General features: G+C 50.2%; 1 protein-coding gene across 1 annotated transcript; it reads right to left on the bottom strand.

The window, feature by feature from the left end:
- Positions 1–360: 360 nt before the first annotated feature.
- Positions 361–17,512, bottom strand: LOC132485577 (ultra-long-chain fatty acid omega-hydroxylase). Its single transcript, XM_060092114.1, has 12 exons — positions 17,291–17,512; positions 13,929–14,073; positions 9,487–9,540; positions 9,257–9,384; positions 8,928–9,049; positions 5,579–5,846; positions 4,529–4,595; positions 4,288–4,417; positions 2,632–2,765; positions 1,658–1,722; positions 916–998; positions 361–556 (listed from the first exon to the last, which is right to left on the bottom strand). Exons 1-12 carry the CDS (start codon positions 17,510–17,512, stop codon positions 361–363), a joined length of 1,614 nt encoding a protein of 537 aa, XP_059948097.1.
- Between the last annotated feature and the right edge of the window lie 292 nt (positions 17,513–17,804).

Here is a 17,804-nt window from a genome sequence, read left to right as displayed (position 1 = left end):
GGAGGCCTTTGGTATCAGGTCTTAGGTCCTTGGAAGGCTCAATGGGCGGAGCCTGAAGACCTGAATCCGAAGGACGCTGGGGCGGGGCCTGAGCCCGAGGGGAGTGGCCAATCCTGGTCCTTCAAACAAGAGGGCAGAAACTGGCATTCAGGGGTCGGGACCTGGACCTCAGGGGGCGGGATCAGACCCTCCAGGGGCGGAGCCTTGCCTTAAGTGGGTGTGACCTGCGCCACCAGGCTGCTTAATGAGCCTGGACTTCGACGGGCGTGGCCTATGCCCTCAGGATCTTGAGGGCGGGGCCTGGGCCCTCGGGGGCGGAACCTGGGCCTCTCTGGGCGGGGCTTGGGCCCCCGGGGATCCTCAGGGGCGCGCCGACTCGCAGGCCCGCGGAGGCAGCGGCTCCACCTTGAGCCAGATGCCATCCTCCGTGCGCAGAATGAGCTCGGGCTTCCGCCGCACCTTGCGCGTTCGGTCCACGCTCAGGCGGAAGCGCATGAGCGTCAGCGCCACGGCCACGCGCATCTCAGCCATGGCGAAGCTCTGTCCGATGCAGTTCCTGAAGGACGGGGAACAGGGAACTCAGGCCCAGCCGCTGTGTGTGCGGGGTCCCTGGGATGTGGTAAATGACCTCCCCCTCTGAACCTCAACTTCCAGACAAAGGCATCATAGAGCCGTTAGGAGCATGTGAGCCCAGAACTCAGGGCCTGGCATAGAGTAGATAGTTGGTACCCATGGATGATATAGCAGAGTCTGATTTGGGGGCTTCCTGGTGTATTGAGGGCACGAAAAGGGTACCAGATTGGCGGGGACACCCGAGTGGACGTGGTTTCTACTCCTGATGGGTGCATCCCTGATCTTCCACTGGCCTCGATATGTCTCCTACGCTTCACCTGGACTGGGGAAAATAGAAGTTACCTGGGTCCTGCAGAGAAGGGCATGTAAGCTAGCGGGGAGCGCTGCCGTGAGTTGTCCGGGTCAAAGCGATAGGGGTTGTACACCTAGGCAAGAGTAGACTGAGGGTGAGCCTGAGGGCTGGTTCAGCCATCCCAATCTGGTTCCCGCCCTCAGCCTCTGGGCACCAGACCAGCAGGACAGAGAGAACCTCATTACAATCCAGCCACACCTGTCTCCTTCCCATTCCCACCACAGGGCCTTTGCACTTGCTGTTTCCGTCATGTGGAACACACTTTTCCCTGCTCCTCACTTTTCAGTGTGAATGTTTTCAGTTTCAGCTCAAACATCGCTTCTTTTGTAAGGCCTTTCCTCACCGTGTGAGCTAAAGTGCTCTCCCCCACCCCCCGACCCACTCCAGTTTTGTTTCCTTTGAGCATTTATTAATATCCAAAATGATCTTGTTTATTAGCTTATTTTATTCCTCTGCACTTCACTGTGAGCTCCGTGAGAGCAAAGACAGTATCTTCCTCTGTCCTCAGTGCCCAGCACTGGGTCTGACACACGGTAGATGCTCAATAAAGATTTCCTGATGTAATGAATTAAGAGTGAATGGGTGAATAAATGGGAGGAGTACTCAAGCCCTACACCCAGCCCTGCCATCTGGCTCCCTGGGGAGGAGGGGAGGGGAGGCCTTGCTGACCAAGGACTGTCCCTTCTGAGAAGAAAGAAGCTGAGAGAAGAGAGGGTTGGGGCAGGAGCTCACCTTGGAGTCAGGCCACACTGTAGGGTTATGGTGGGTCCCATAGATGCTGACTAGGCAGATGATTCCTGTGGGGAGGGGTGGGGTCATTGTGTCAGTGGAACCTAGGGAAACCAGGACCTCCTCTGGAGACCTACGCCTCCCTGGCTCTCCCTGGAGCCATGCTATTCCCACAAGCCATCTGCCACCCTTTCCTGCCCATCCTTCCCTAAAAAATTCTGCTGCCCCATCCACTCCCCCTGCTTCTCCATAAGAGGTTCCCATCCCCATCTTTCTAGCTGCCTTCCTGGCCACACAGGGATCTTTCTCACTCATATATCTGACATTGCTCCTCCTCAGCTCAAATACCTCCCATGGCTCCCTACTGCCCTGAGGATCAAGTTCAAGTGCCTCAACCTGGCATTCAAGGCCTTTCACTGTCTGCACCCTGGGGCTCTGCTCCATAAACATGCTCTCATTTCCAACCCCCAAGGCTCACCTCTCACGTCCCCTCTTCCAGGCAGCCCTCCCTGCATTCCACCCCAGATACAGCCATCGCTCCTTATTTGGGGCTGCTCCAGCCTCTGTCCCTCCCTTTAGCCCATCCCTCACCCCATGTGTCTGGGAATGTCTGTGCCCTGATGTATCTTCCCCAGTCTGGGTGGTACTCAAAGCTTGGGCCCGGGAATGAGGCTTCTCTAGATGCCCAGCATCACCCAGGACAGGACCTGGTCTCCAGGGAATATCTGGCAACGGAATGAAATCAACCTTCCCTACGTGCACCCTCACAGGACCCACCCTGCCACACCCGCTCCTTCCGTTCTGCTTGGACTCACCAACCTCTATCTCCCCAGCACACACACACAACTGAGTCTCCCCCATCACCCCAGAAGCAACAGGCTATACACTGCCTACAGGGACGGTGGACCTGGGGCATGCATGGCCAGGCCCCCATGGGCAATAGAGCAGGCAGGCAGCAGGGAGCACATAGAGGGCACCTTTGGGGATGATGCGCCCATCTGGGAGCTTAATGTCCTCCGTGCAGCGGCGGGAGACCAGGGTCACAGGTGGGAACTGGCGGAGGCTCTCCTTGATGCACAGAGTGGTGAAGGGCAGCTGGGTTAGGTCGTCCCTGGGGAATGTGGAACAGTGGGTAACTAGGGTCCAGGCCATGGTGCCACCCCCTTCCCCAGACACATATACACACACATGTGCACAGGCAATTAGGAGCAGCTGCAGGAAACCAGTCTAGGATCTCAGACTTGCCCCAACTTCAGGCATTTGCAGTTGTGCCCTGCACACACCTCTAATCCTCAGCAAGTAAAATATCTGACCCCTGACCAATCAGAGCAGCACTAGCCGGATGTCTGTGAGCCCAGCATTAACCCCTTAACTGATTAATTATGTGGAGGTCAGGGGGCATCCCTGGGGAGGTGCCAGGACAGCCAGGGGGACCTGGGGTGGCAGCGATTTACCAGCCTGTATAGATCAATTTCAGTATTTATAAACCCATACATCCTCTTCTTACAGTACATTAGTTTTTTTCCTTTGGACTTCAGGGCACAAAATTGGATTAATTATAACCCTTGGTTTATTATCTAGATTGTTTTCTTTACACTAACAGGTTATCTTTCATAGAAACTCTCTGTTGCTACCATAAAGGGCAAATGGCATGCCTGGTATAAAGGTATCCATAAATATAAACACCACTGGGAAAACAGAAGACAGTTAATAAATTCTGGCTAGATACCACCTCCTGCCCAATTCTCAGAACCTGAGGTATCTTCTCCCTTTGTTAAAAAGGCAGATTAGCAAGGATTAGCAAGGTGTTAAAGACACAATGGCACCAACTGAAAGTGTCTCCCTGAGGTCACAATCCAAATGGCTGACAATGAACCAAAAGGAACTTTCTCGCTGTTCAATGCTGTGTTTTCTTCGCATCGCCCAGAATCAGCTCCACACAGCACACATCTGAAGTAAATCGGATTATTATTCCTGATTCTTACACTTCCCCCCACATTGGAATTTTACACTATGCCCTTTGCCATGTGATTCTGAGTATCTTCTGCTCGGATGGCTGGAGCATATGTCCCACCCCTTTCATGGTGGGATTGGCCAGATGACTTGCTTTAGCTAATGGGATGTTACAATGCAAGCAGAGGTTTTAAGTTGTGTGGTTCTTTGTGCTTCTGGAGTCTGTCTTGAGGAGAACATGCCCAGCGTGGCTGCTGGTCCATGAAAAATGAGGAGATGTGGAAAAAACCTGAACCCAAACCTAAGCTTGGAAGCATCTCCACTCAACTCAGTGCAGCCCAGAGTAACAAGAGTAATATGCAGACAAGAGCAAGAAATATGTGCACACAAGAGCAATAAATAAATGCTTGCTGCAAACCACTGAACGTAGGGGGGCTGTTTGTTAGGCAGCGTTATTGCAACCATTGCTGACTAAGACACTCTTAACTAAGAACTCCTGCATTGTGAGGTAGGCATACGCGTTACCTGTCATCCCCATTTTGCAGTTGAAGAAATTGAAATTCAAGAAGCTTAAGTGACTTGTCTGAGGTTAGACAGTCAGTAAGTGGTAGAGCAGAGAGATTAATACTCAAGGCTTTGAACTCAACCTGCCCCCACTACCCCCATGACCCCAGACTAACCACTCCAGTTCCTCCAGCTCCCGACCTTTCATGACTTCCTGGATCTCTTCCCGGCACTTCTCCTGGTACTCTGGATGCTTGGCCAAGTTGAACAGCACCCACGAGAGCCCGCTGGATGTTGTGTCGTGACCTGCAGGCAGATAAGGAGCTTAAATGGATGCTGCCGAAAGATAGCGGAGATGCTGTATTCAGACAATGGGGCCCCTTCCCATCCTTCCCCAGCCACACCCCATGTCCTCACCTTCAAACATGAAGGTGTCTGCCTCAGCTCGGATGTCCTCATCTGACAGTTCCTTCCCATCTTCATCCTGGAATGGGCAGCAGACTCTGCTCAGCTCACTTCATCCCACCCGCCACATCCTAGGAGTTCTTCCAAAGTGAAGACACCCCCTTCTTTATCTTAAGCCAAGCGGCAGGGGAAAGGATCCTAGGCAGATAGATGTATGCAACTTGTCTAAGAAAGATGGAAAGAGAGCCAAAGATGAGAGGAAGAAGGGACTTTGTATTTCTTCAGCAGCTCCTAGAGCCAAGCATACTGCCAGATGCCTGACAACAACCTTGTGATCAGGTCTTATGATCATCATGCTGTAAATGAGGAAACTGAGGCTCAGAGGGAAGACTTAGATGACTAAGGTCAAACATCCATGAAGCAGCAGAACTATTATCAAACCGGAATCCAGGACTGTCTGAATCCAGAACCCAGGTGCTGCTCAGAAACTCCACAGAAGCGCCACAAATAGGTGACCACCTATCTCTGGCAAGTGTCACATTTCTTCAAGGTCTTGTATTGCATCTTTGTGTTGTGAACTGAATTCTGTCCCTCCGCAGCCCCACCCCAGAACCCTTAAGTTGAAATCCTAACCCCCAGTACCTCAGAATGTGACCTAATTTGGAGATAAGCCTTTTGCAGAGGTGATTAAGTTACAATGAGGTCATTAGGGTGGGCTCTAATCCAATATGACTGGTGTCCTTATAAGGAGAGGAGATGAAGACACAGACATGCACAGAGGGAAGACAATTGGAAAACACAGGTGAAGACAGCCAGCTACAAGCCAAGGAGAGAGGCCTCAGAAGAAACCAACACTGAGAAAATTTATTTCTGTCATTTAAGCCACCCAATGTGTGGCGCTTTTTTATGGCAACCCTAACGAACGAATACAGTCTTACGTGTTTTGCATCTGCCTGCATTCTAGATCCATGTTAGTTTGGATGTTTATCATTTTACACAATTGCTGCAACTCATGAGGAGGCTGTCCTGGGCAGAGCTCCACCCTCCAGGGTCCAGCCTCACCCTGGCCAGGAGCAGCACATCTATGAAGTCCAAGGTCTTGCCCTGCTTGGCCTTAAGCCAGGCCTCAGCCCCCAGCTGGTGTAGTGCCCGCCGCCGCTCCTGGATGACCTCCGTGGTGAAGTGATGCACGGTGTCACAGGCCTGCCGGAAACGCCGTCCGTCTGCTGTACGGTAATAGATGAAGTCAATGTGGTGATGCAGGCGATACTGACGCCGGACCACCAGTGCGCTCAGCTCAATGATGGCCGAGATGTAATCACTCATCTTCCTGCCAGGGAGAAGAAAGGCCATGAGCAAAGCCCTGCACCCTAAGACAAGCTTCCTCTCCCAAAGGGCAGGTTACAAAGAGAGGCCCTGAATTAACTCTATTTTCTTATTTCCTTGTATTCTTGATGCTCTGCCATCTGGGGCTTCAGTGACTGGAGAGATACCACCCCTCCCAGGACTAGCCATTTCTTAGAGATAGCAAATGACTCACCCAGGAGCATGCCTTTCTTTTGCAAACCAGCCAATCCAGAGTCCATACTCCAAACATTATTGGGTTGAGCCACTATCCCCCTGCCTTAATCACCCCAGGGCCAAGCACTGGATAACTTGGGGGCACCCCTGTGCCCCAGAGCCTGCTGAAATTATTCAAACTAGCCAATCTTAATCCTGCATACCCTGCCTTTCCCATTGCTTCCCGTAGAGCACCCCTAAAAATGTTTTTGCCATGCTTTCTTCTGGTGCTTCCCCATGTGGCCCTGTGTGGTGTGGCATGCCCCCTCATCTTGGGAGCAGTAAGTAACAAACTATCTTTTCAATGGCAATTGTTTCTTGATCTGTTGGCCTCACCATACCCGAATAAAACTACATTCTAGGTACATTTTAAAACAGGCCCAAAGAGGGATGAGGACTTCTCAATAGATGTAGCATCACTAAAATTAAATGGCTACAATCCACAGAGTGGGAGAAAATATTTGCCAATCATATACCTGGTGAGAAGCTTGTATCTAAAATATATAAAGCACTCTTAAAACTCAATAATAAAAAAGACAAATAACGCAATTTTAAAATGGGGAAAGAATATAATAGACATTTCTCCAAAGAAGACATACAACTGGGCAACAGGCATATGAAAAGATGCTTAACAACATTGGTCATTAGGGAAATGCAAAAAAAACCTACAATGAAATACCACTTTACCCCAACTGGATGGCTATAATCAAAAAGACAGATAATAACAAGTGTTGATGAGGGTGTGGAGAAGCTGGAGCCCTCACATACTGCTGGTAAGAATGTAAAATGGTGCAACCAACTTATGGAAAAAGTCTGGCAGTTCCAAAAAAGGTTAAACATAGAATTATCATATAGCCCAGTAATTTTACTCTTAGGTATATACTCAAGAGAATTTAAAATGTTCACACAAAACCTCTTCTACACAAATGTTTATAGCAGCATTGCTCATAATAGCCAAAAAATGGAAACAAACTTAATGTCTATAAACAGATGACTGGATAAGCAAAACGTGGTATTATGTGGTAAATGGAATATTATTCAGCAATTTTTTATTTTTATTTTTTTTTTTTTTGCGGTACGCGGGCCTCTCACTGCTGTGGCCTCTCCCGTTGCAGAGCACAGGCTCCGGACGTGCAGGCTCAGCGGCCATGGCTCACGGACCCAGCCACTCCGCAGCATGTGGGATCTTCCTGGACCGGGGCACGAACCCGTGTCCCCGGAATTGGCAGGCGGACTCCCAACCACTGCGCCACCAGGGAAGCCCTATTCAGCAATTTTTTAAACGAATTATTGATAATTCAACTACAGCATGGTTGAATCTGAAAACAATATGTTGACCGAAAGAAACCAGAAACAGAAGTCTGTGTAATTCCATCTATATGAAATTTCCATAAAAGACAAATCTATAGAGACAGAAGGAAGATTAGTTATTGCCTAGATCTGGAAGGGAAGTGGGAAGTGGGAGATGAGTGCTAAAATGTACAGGGTTTCTTTTTGGTGAAAATATTCTAAAATTGATTATGGTGATGGTTGCACAACTCTGTGAATATACTAGAAACCATTGGTTGTATACTTTAAATGGGTGAATTGTATGGTATATCAATTAATCTCAGTAAAGTTCTTATTTTAAAAAAAAGAAAAACTAAATTGCAGGGGGCAGGATTGCAAAGAGCTGTCCTTAGTTCTGAAGCATGCTTGTTGTTTTCATGCACTAATCACCAGCTGCCATTTTCTTGTTTATTTGTTCATGGTTACTGCCTGTCTTCCCACTAAAATGTAAGTTCCAGGAGAGCAAGACCTTATCTGTTTTGTTGACCACTGTATTCTACTCTAGCGCTGGTACACAGTAGGCACTCGATAAATATTTCTTGGATCAGTTAATGAATTAATTACCAAGGCCATCTCCACCTTACCCAACTGAAACAATACCACTACAAGGCCCAGAGTAACAAAGTCAGCAGCTTGTTTTTGAGGACCTACTATGTGCTACAAACTTGACAGTCATTATGTCCCTTATTCCTTATATCCCCACTTAGACTGTAAGCTCCAAGGAATTGGGCTTAGTGCTTACCACCATATCCCCAGTGGCTAGCATGGTGCCAGGCACATAGTAGGTACACAACAAATATTTGATGAATGAATGAATGAACCAGCTATGGTTATTTCATTCATTCAACAAATATTCACTCGACATCCATCATGTGCCAGGGTAGTGCTATATCATTTTATGCTTTAAACATCTCTCAGGGGCTTCCCTGGTGGCGCAGTGGTTGAGAGTCTGCCTACCGATGCAGGGGACGTGGGTTCGTGCCCCGGTCTGGGAAGATCCCACATGCCGCAGAGTGGCTGGACCCGTGAGCCATGGCCGCTGAGCCTGCGCGTCCGGAGCCTGTGCTGCGCAACGGGAGAGGCCACAGCAGTGAGAGGCCCGCGTACCGCAAAAAAAAAAAAAAAGAAAAAAAAAAACATCTCTCAGAAGGTCAGGGATTGTCATCCCTGTTTTACAAAGAAACTGAGGCTCAGAAAATGTGGGAAGGGTCTTTCCAAAGACCACATACCTTTTGTGGAGGAATGAGTGAAACTAGCGTCTACCGAGCACCTACTGTATGCCAAGCTATTGACTCACATTATCCCCTGTAATTCTCATACGATGCCTGTGGGGATGGGATGGAGATGTCCATTTTGGGGATGAGGAAACAGGCTCAGAGAGGTGATGTCAGTTTCCCGGAACCACACAGCCTGTCAGTGACAGCCGCACAGGAGTGCCTAAGAGCTAAGAGTTTCCTTTTTCCTCTCATCACCTCGCCCCTGGAGCAGCTGACTCTATGTTCCCCAGGGAGGCCACACTCACTCCTGGCAGTTGCTGTTGTAGCTGAAGACACATTTCTGAAGACTGTCCAGGGTCATGAGGCTGACATGCTCAAACATGTCAAGGGAGACTTCTGAGCCCTCTGCCAAGCGCTGCCATTTAGCCTGGAAGAGAAAGACACGTGGCAAATGGGTATGGAGACCACAGACCTTCACCCGGGCTGACAGTGACCCAGCTGCAAGTTCACTACAAGACCACTTTATAGATAAAGGAAGTGAGGCTTCCTGGCATCACATGGTTTGCCCATGAGCTCGAGCCTGGACCAGCCTCACTTCCAGGATACCCTCTTCCCAAGAAACCCTGGGACTCACATGCATGATATCAGTGCACTGGTTGAAGATCTTCATGTAGGGCTTCAGTATGTCAAAGTGGAAGGCAGGTGTCAGCAGGCGGCGGTGCCGGCTCCACTTGTCACCTTTGCTGAGCAACAACCCATCTCCTGGACCCAGAAGACCAAGGTTAAGGACCTCACCAACAAACCCCACACCCTGCCCCCTCTTTCCTGAAGCCCCAGCTCCAGGCTACCCAGTCCCGAGCTCACCCAGCCAAGGTTTCAGAAAGCCATAGAAAAGGTCATCCTTGGGGGCAATGGCAGCTGTGGAGAGAGAAGAGGTGATGATGTCTCAAAACAGAGTTCTGACCCTTGACCTCTACTTATGACCTCCTTGGGCCTCCACCTTGGGCTGTCACCTCCCATGTCACCCCTCCAGTCCAATCCTCCACACCTGCCCCAAAGAGAGCCTTATAACATGCTGATCTGAACATGAGCCTTCCCTGCTCAAACACCTCCCATGGCTCCCTAAAACCTTTGTAAAAAAGTTCAAGCTCAGGCTAGCACTGTAGGCCCTGCCCTATCTTGCTGCTGTATGCCTCTCCCATCTCATCCTTCAGCATACACCAAATAACCCCACACGTTGTCCCTCACTTCCAAACCTTTGCCCAGGCTGGGCTTTCTCTCCAGTATGGCTTTCTTCACCTGATTCTTCTCCTAATCCACCCCCTCTTTTCTGCCAACTCAGGCCATCTGAATTACATCTCCTGTGCTCCCAGCCTCCAGCCTCGCCCTTTCCAGTCTGTCCCGTACCCTAGACCCAGGGGGATCTTACTTGACTGTAGATCTGACCATGTCCTTTTCTGCCCACACTCCCATCAGCCTCAAGCACAGCTGCTCAACCCATGTACAAAGCCTTGAATGACGTATCCCAGTCCAGGCCATTCTCAGAACACCTCTCTCCTCCACCACAACCACCCCTCCCCGCACACACCCAACTTGCTTACATCATAGAACTTTTCTCAGGTCCTTGAAAAGCTGCTGTGTTCCCTCTCTGTTCTGAGTCTTTCCACCAGGCGCCTTCTCTGCCTCAAACACTCTTTCCTCATTCTTCCAGTCTCTGCCTGGATGCCATTCCCTCTCCCACCAATCACTCTGGATTGTATCCATCCAGTTACAAGCGCTTTGAAGGGAGGGACCTTGTTGATCACTAACTTATTGGTGCTAAATAAATTTTTATTGTATGAATGAATTAACCAATCAAAGGATGAATGAATGAGAACTATCAATGGGTAGATGGATGGATGGTTGGATGGTTGGATGGATGGGTGGATGGATGGATGGATAGATGGATGATGGGTGGGTGGGTGGGTGGGTGGATGGATGAGTGAAGGCATTCCCTTTCTATGTGCTGAATAGATCCGGGACAGAATGGGCAGGGCCCAGGAAGGAAGTACCTGAAACTCAAGTGATGTCACTTTTACCTGAGATATGATTCAGCTACCTACACTCCCCAGGCATTGGCCAATTGTATGCACAATCATCTGTCCACTCGTTCTCCCATTCTACACACCTCTGCTGCCACATTTCTGTGCCCAACCCATGCTGGGCAATGCTACGGCCCCAGAGATGGCTCAGCTCCACACCCTGCCTGGAGGAGCTCTGGGCGTAGTGGGAAAGGGAAGCAAAGGCATGCCATGTAATTAGCAAGGAGGTAGAATGTGTGCCAGGAGCAGAGGGGGGCACAGAGAAAGGGTTGCTAGAAGTCAAGGCAGACTTCCAGGAAGAGGCAACTTTGGAGGAGGAGGTGGGAGTCTAGTCACTCCTCTCCTCTCTGGGCTCTGGACTCCATGCTAGGCCCTTCAGGGGTCTTTCTGACACACAAACTTGTCCAATGGCTATCCTGCTCAAACACCTCCCATGGCTCCCTAACACCCCCAAGATAAAACACAAGCTCCTTCACTTTGTACATAGGTGCTCTGAGTCCAGCTCCTGTCTCATTTCCTACTTCTCCCCACATGTCATCTTCACTCCAGACACCCCAAGTCACCTGAATTCCCCTGGCACTTTCACACATCTGCACTTTTGCACTTAGGACCCTCTACCTAGGACCTCTCATCAGGCAAACTCCTATGCATCCTTCAAAGCCCAGTTTCACTGATGCCTCCTCCAGGAAACCTTCTCCAAACCTTCTCTCCAGCCGAACACTTGCTCTGTCATCCTCAGGTCCCTCCTCTAATCCAACCCTCAGCACCTAATGCCAGGAGGGCCTGTATCCAGGCTGCCTCTCCCATCACTTTCCCCTCCAGTAACAAGGAGATGGTAACATCTACCCTGAAGAAGGTCATATAAGAAAAGCCCCCACAAGTGCCCAGCAGGAAGCTGCATATTACTGTGGTTGAGAGCTTGGCCTCTGGGCTGGCCAGGTCTGGGTTCAAATCCCAGCCCTAACTGGTTGTGTAAACTTGGGCAAGAAAATCGAACAATCTTGCCTACCTCATGGCAACCCTACAAAAACTCAATGAACTAATGTGCTCCTGGCACACAGTAGGTGTTCATTAAATATTCATGCACATAAGTGAATAACTAACCAACTGTTGGCTACTTTTACTACTGTGACTATAATTATTGCTCAGTTGTGTCAAGAACTTGTGAGATGAATATCTGGGTCCCCAGCTCACAGCAGGACCCTAATAGGGAAAAATGAATGTGCAGACACCATGGAAAACAGTTTGGTGGTTCCTTGAAAAGTTAGACATAGAGTTCCCACATGACCCCACAATTCTACAACTAGGTACCTACCCAAGAGAAATGAAAATATATGTCCAAAACTTGTACACACATGTTCATAGCACCATTATTCATAACAGCCAAAAGGTAGAAACAACCCAAATGTACGTCATCAGATGAATGGATAAGCAAATATGGTATATCCATACATCCATACAATGAAATATTACTCAGCCTTAAAAAAGAATGAAGTCCTAGGGCTTCCCTGGTGGCGCAGTGGTTGAGAGTCTGCCTGTCGATGCAGGGGACACGGGTTCGTGCCCCGGTCCGGGAAGATCCCACATGCAGTGGAGCGGCTAGGCCCATGAGCCATGGCCACTGAGCCTGCGCGTCCGGAGCCTGTGCTCCGCAACGGGAGAGGCCACAACAGTGAGAGGCCCGCGTACCGCAAAAAAAAAAAAAAAAAAGAATGAAGTCCTGATCATTGCTACAATGTGGATGAACCTCAAAAACTATTCTGAGTGAAAGTCAGGTGCAAAGGACCACATTTTGTGTAATTCCTTTCCTATGATATATCCAGAAAAGGAAAATCCATAGGGACAGAAAGTATTTACCACTGGATGAAGAGAAGGGGGAATGGGAAGTGATAACGTAATGGCTATGGAGTGCTTTATGGGGTGATGAAAGGGTTTTGCAACTAGAGAGAGGCGACAGTTGCACAGCGCTGTGACCACACTAAATACCTCACACGTTAAAACAAGTAAGTATATGGTATGTGATTTCAGCTCAATGTTTACAGTGAAGATATGAAAACAAGCTACAATTAAATGCCTGTATATCCTGCCTTGTCTTCTATAAAGCATTCTCACCTACTTTCTCTGTATATCCCAAATGCCCCTTAAAAGATGAAGAAACAGAGGTTCTAAGAAGAGCCATGCCTTTCTCAGGGCCCATCAGCTATGTGGGTTTAAGCCTAGAGGAGCAAACCCCCAAGATGTGGTCCCAAAGAGGCCCCAATAGGGGATGGAATTTACGACTTAGGACCAGGTCTGTCCAATCTCAGGCAGGCAGGCATGGAGGGGCCCGGACACCTTGGGGTCACGAGGCCTGACTCCAAGTTGCCTCTCGTGACTGACACAGCCCCACCCTCCCCAAGCTGGAGTCTACCATCCAGCTTCTCCAGTGGGGGAGGCACTGGATATCCTGCCTGACCTGAGAGAGGGCAGGGGAGAGGAGAAGAGGCCCGAGCATCTACTAACTTGCCAAGCTTATGATGGGGGCTCCACTCCCTGGTTTACTTGGGGTCTCATAACCATGCAGGGTGACACTCAGAAAACAGATGCGCTGAGCTGGTAGAGAGGGGAGGGAGGGGGAAAGAAAGAAAGAAAAAAGATATTAAAAAGGTAGAAGAGGGCTTCCCTGGTGGCGCAGTGGTTGAGAGTCCGCCTGCCGATGCAGGGGATGGGGGATCAAAGGAGGCTTCCTGGAGGAGAAGGTCATTAGAGCTGCATGTTGAAGCCTGAGCAAGAGCTTGCCAAGCACACTTGGGAATCCTGCACCTTGAAATAGGTGTGGATGGCAGAAGGGAGAAGCAATCCTTCTACCTCTCCCTCTCTGCCACTCAGGGCCAGCCTGCAGGCTGCGATAGCCACAGTGGGAGTGTCAGAACCCAAATGATAGGAGTGCCATGGCTTAAAATTGAGCAACAAGCATTTAACAAAAGCTTGGGCAAACAACTGCCTATCCGAACATGTCTGCTCTGACTTTGAGAGGTGAACATCCTCTAAAAGTTCCTGGGAATTTTATTGTCACGCCTTTTCCCACGCTGCTCCCATTATCTGTATTGCCATTGTGGCTTTGGTAAATTCCTATTCATCCTTCAAATGGCCCTTCTTCTGGATAGCCCACCTGCCTAGAAACCCAGGTAGGTAGGCTCTGGGAGTTGAGGGTCTACTCATCACTCAGGGGCCCAGCCCACCTACCTGAGGCACCCACCAGGGGCTTGATGTAGTCAGGGTGCACCAGAACCAACAGTGGCAGGACAGGTCCTATCCACACCAGGATCACATGGTGCATGCTGTCCAGCACCTTCTTCTCATCTTGGAGGCCTGTCTCATTCGGGAGATACTGCAGGGGGTGGTAGAGAAGGGTAGTGAGAAGGTGTCCAGTCCTGGCTTCCCCCAGCCCTTCCCTCCCACCACTTTCCCTGCCCTCAAAACTAGCTGGGAAGAGCTGTATGATTGCGGCCAGTTGGCTGCACCACACTGAGCCTCCATTCCCTCATCTGAAAACTGGGGGGAAAGTCAACTCCCCTTCTGAGGGTAGTTGAGAGGATTCATGGAATAGCAAAGTGGAAGAGCCCCAGCACAGGGCCTGACACACGGCTGGTGTTCAAGAAATAAAAGCAGTAAGAGTAAACACAGTAATGATAACGGTTAGCATCAATCTAGTTCCTCTATGGTCGTAATAAAATATTACTAGTATTGTTCTCTTTAACACATACACATGCTTGCAGTTGGGTGCTGCTGTGGGCATTTTTCAGATATTCATGCATTCAACCCACACAAGAACCCTATGATGTAGTTGCTACTATTTTCCCCATTTTACTTTACTCAGAAGGGTCAAATGACTTGTCTTAAGTTACAGGTGAGTAAAGGGACTGTCCTGGTTTGGGCTCCCCTAGGAGCAGGACCTGAGACAAGGGTTCTAGGGCAAGCAGTTTATTTGGGTGGTGATCCCCAGAAACATGGGTGGGGAGAGGGGAAGTGAGATAGAGAGGGAAGGCAGCCAGCAAAGAGTTGTCAAGGGAATTACTCCCATGGACAACTGGGGCTCAGTCCCACCGGGGACCTCTGGGGGACATCCATCTCAGAGTTAACCCACCTGAGGGTGAGGGGGCTGGGGTGTTTTGATACCAACTCCCCTAGTCCCATAATCATGGGCTGAGGTTGAAGTTCACAGTCCGCCCGTGCAGAGTGGGCTTCAGCTGCTAGAGAAAGCCCTAGAACACAGGTGCTAGCAACTAGAAGTCAGCCCACTGCAGCCAGAAATGGGCCGAGAGGATGTGCGCAGACACTGGCATCACCTGCCATAGTGGTAAAGCCAGGATTTGAACACAGGCCCCCAAGCTCCAAAATGCCTGCTCTTAACCAACATGTTCTATGAGGCAGAGCACTTCAGGCTCAATGTCAGATGGATCTGAGCTCAGATCCACCCTCAGCAGCTGTGTGATCTTGGGCAAGTCACCTAACCTCTCTGAGCCCCAAAGATCGAATCCATAATATAGGGCAGGTCCATCCCTACTTCATAGGCTATGAGACTTGGGAGAGCTCAGATATAAAGGAGCCTAACCCAGTGCCTGGCCAGTGGTAGGGTCCAGCAATTGTAAAATGAATGAATGAATGAACAAATGACTCCTCTCTGGTTTCTGTGTCTCCTTCTTGATCAGGTTCAGCCCTGAGCCTGTCCACACCCAAGGGAGATCATGGCATCATCCAGGTCTCATGGCCTGGGAGGCAGGATGGGCCCACGGGGTCAAGGCTGGACTTCAGAACTGGCGCTGGCCAACCGCCCATGGCACCAGAGCCTGGCCACTATTTCCAGGACCACCATCCATGCCAGAGGGCTTCCTGGAGTAAGGGCATTGGATATGGGGCATGAAAAATGAGTAGAAGTTCATCTAACAGAGAAGGATATTCTGGGCAGAGGGCACAGTTTCAGCAAAGGCCATGGAGGTGGAAAGTCAGAGCCTTGTCCCAGGAGCAGAAAGTCATTCTATGGGACCAGAGGGAGATGGTAGAATAGGTGAGGAGGGTGGGGGTTGGAGTCTAAAGGGACTTGAACTCCAGCTGAGAAGCTGGGACTTTCTCAGGACAGCAATGGGGAGCCATGGAGGGTGTGTAAACAGGGGAGGGACATGGCTGGATTCAAGAATCCTTCTGGGACCAGGAAGAGGGATGGACTGGAGGGGTAAGACTAAAGGCAGGAGCCCAGTGAGGAGGCTGGACCATGGAACAGCAGGAGAGGAGGAGGCCTGAGCAGTGGTTGGAGAATGGGAAGGAGGGAGGAGATTCAGGCACAAACAGCCAAAACTTGGTGAGTGCTGGCTCCAGGAGGACAATAAAATGCATGTTTCTTGCACTATTGAGTGGAAGTATGTCTCCTGCTTCCTTCTTCTCAGACACTCACTCCAAGCAGTGTCTAAAATGTGTCTAGAATCACTTGTTACTTCCAGTCTCCGCAGGACCCAGGAATTAAGCATATACATCCACCACGGTGTAGCAGGCTCAGTGCCCAGCATGCCACAGACACGACTTCAGGAATCGTTGAAACAATCCCACGAGATTATTAGGAATGATTATAGTTCCACGTTGCAGATGAGTCAGCTGAGGCCCAGGGAGGTGAAATATCTTGTCAGGGTCACACAGGCAGCACATGGTAGAGACTGGCAAGCCCACACTGGTGACCGCTGCCCCAAAGTGCCTCTCCAAAGCCTTCCTCCAAGTTCAGCATGAGGCCTGAACCAGGAAGGTCTCCACCACTGTCCCTCAGTTTCATTTAGGCCTGGAAGGGGGATCAGCTGAGTCCAGCAGGGAAATAGGGGCTGGACTCTGGCCCCAAAAGCCTCAGCACCCTCAGGAGTCTGACTTTCTCTCTTCTGACCTCTGAAGCCCTTTTAGAAAAGTCCAGCCTTTCTCATCCAGAAGCTAGAGGGGCAAGGGTAGACAGCTAAGATCAGGGACGCTGGAGCCAGACAGCCTGGGTTTAAACCCAGATGCTGCCACTTACGAGCTCTGTGACCTAAGGCCAGCTACTTAACCTCTCTGTGCCATTGTATTCTCCAGAGAAAAATGGAGATAGTCACAGGACCTACCTTCTAAGATTGTCAAGAGGACCAAATGAGTTAATATTTATAAAGTGCCTGAAATAATACTTGGAATATATATGTGAAATAAGAAATGAAATGAAAGAAAAGGGTTGGAATCCTCGCCTGGGACCACAGCATTAAAGAGAAAGAGAGAGTGTGTGAAACCACATTGTGGGGTAGGTGGGGTGCCCCGCCTCCCACTCTGGGATTTCACAAGCACTGGTACCTGTTGCTACAGCAATAGCCTGGAATTGTAGAGAGAACTTTAGAGTCGGCTCTGCCTCATCCAAGCTGTGTGATCCTGGGTCCCTGCTTGCCCTCTCTGAACCTCAGTCTCACTCAGATCCTGTAAAATGGGTCTGTTCATGGCTCCAACTAGATTCTTGGGGGGATGAGGGAAGCCAGCAGGTCCATCATCCTTACTGAACATCTGTACCTGCCCTGCCCTACCCAGCCCACCTGCCCAGCCACACACACCATGCCCAGGTGGCCCAGCAGCCAGCTGCGCCGGGGCGGCTGGGGGAAGCAGCGCAGTCGGCAGCAGGTGATATAGAAGTGCCAGCAGAGCCTCAGGAACCGCAGCAGCAGACGGAAGAGGAAGAAGAGCAGGGAGAGAAGGAGCCCGGACAGGGCATACAAACGGAACGCCGTCTTCTCCAATCCCAGGAGGTGCAGCAGGTGCTCTGTGATGGGCAGCATCCTGGGGGGACACATAAGGTGAGGGTCAGTGCAGGTGGGAACCACCCTCTGGCCACATGTGTGCCATACACACGATGACCTGTGGAGCCAAGCATGATGTGCCTGGCACTTAGTAGGCAGTCAATACATGTAAGTCCCAGACACCAAGGATGCTTCTTCCCAGAGCAGTGACCTCCAGCCAGCTGGCCCCACCCATATGCCCTCAGCCTTGACTTCTCAGGGCATCCCTCCCAACTTCTCTGCCCATGCGCAGGTGGCCAGAGTATTAGAAAATTGAAACAAACTCCCTCCC

Source organism: Mesoplodon densirostris, chromosome 3 (genome assembly GCF_025265405.1).
Source record: "Mesoplodon densirostris isolate mMesDen1 chromosome 3, mMesDen1 primary haplotype, whole genome shotgun sequence".
NCBI classification, from domain to species: Eukaryota; Metazoa; Chordata; class Mammalia; order Artiodactyla; family Ziphiidae; genus Mesoplodon; species Mesoplodon densirostris.
Note: the sequence above shows the minus strand (reverse complement) of the source record. Positions and strands in the feature narration are given on the sequence as shown.

Coding starts and splice junctions, on each gene's coding strand:
- LOC132485577 (XM_060092114.1), bottom strand. CDS start 17,512: ATGCTGCCCATCACAGAGCACCTGCTGCACCTCCTGGGATTGGAGAAG. Junction 14,074..17,290: donor TGCTGGGCCACCTGGGCATG/GTGTGTGTGGCT, acceptor CACCCCCTGCAG/TATCTCCCGAATGAGACAGG. Junction 5,847..8,927: donor TACAACAGCAACTGCCAGGA/GTGAGTGTGGCC, acceptor TCTCCCTGGCAG/GAAGATGAGTGATTACATCT.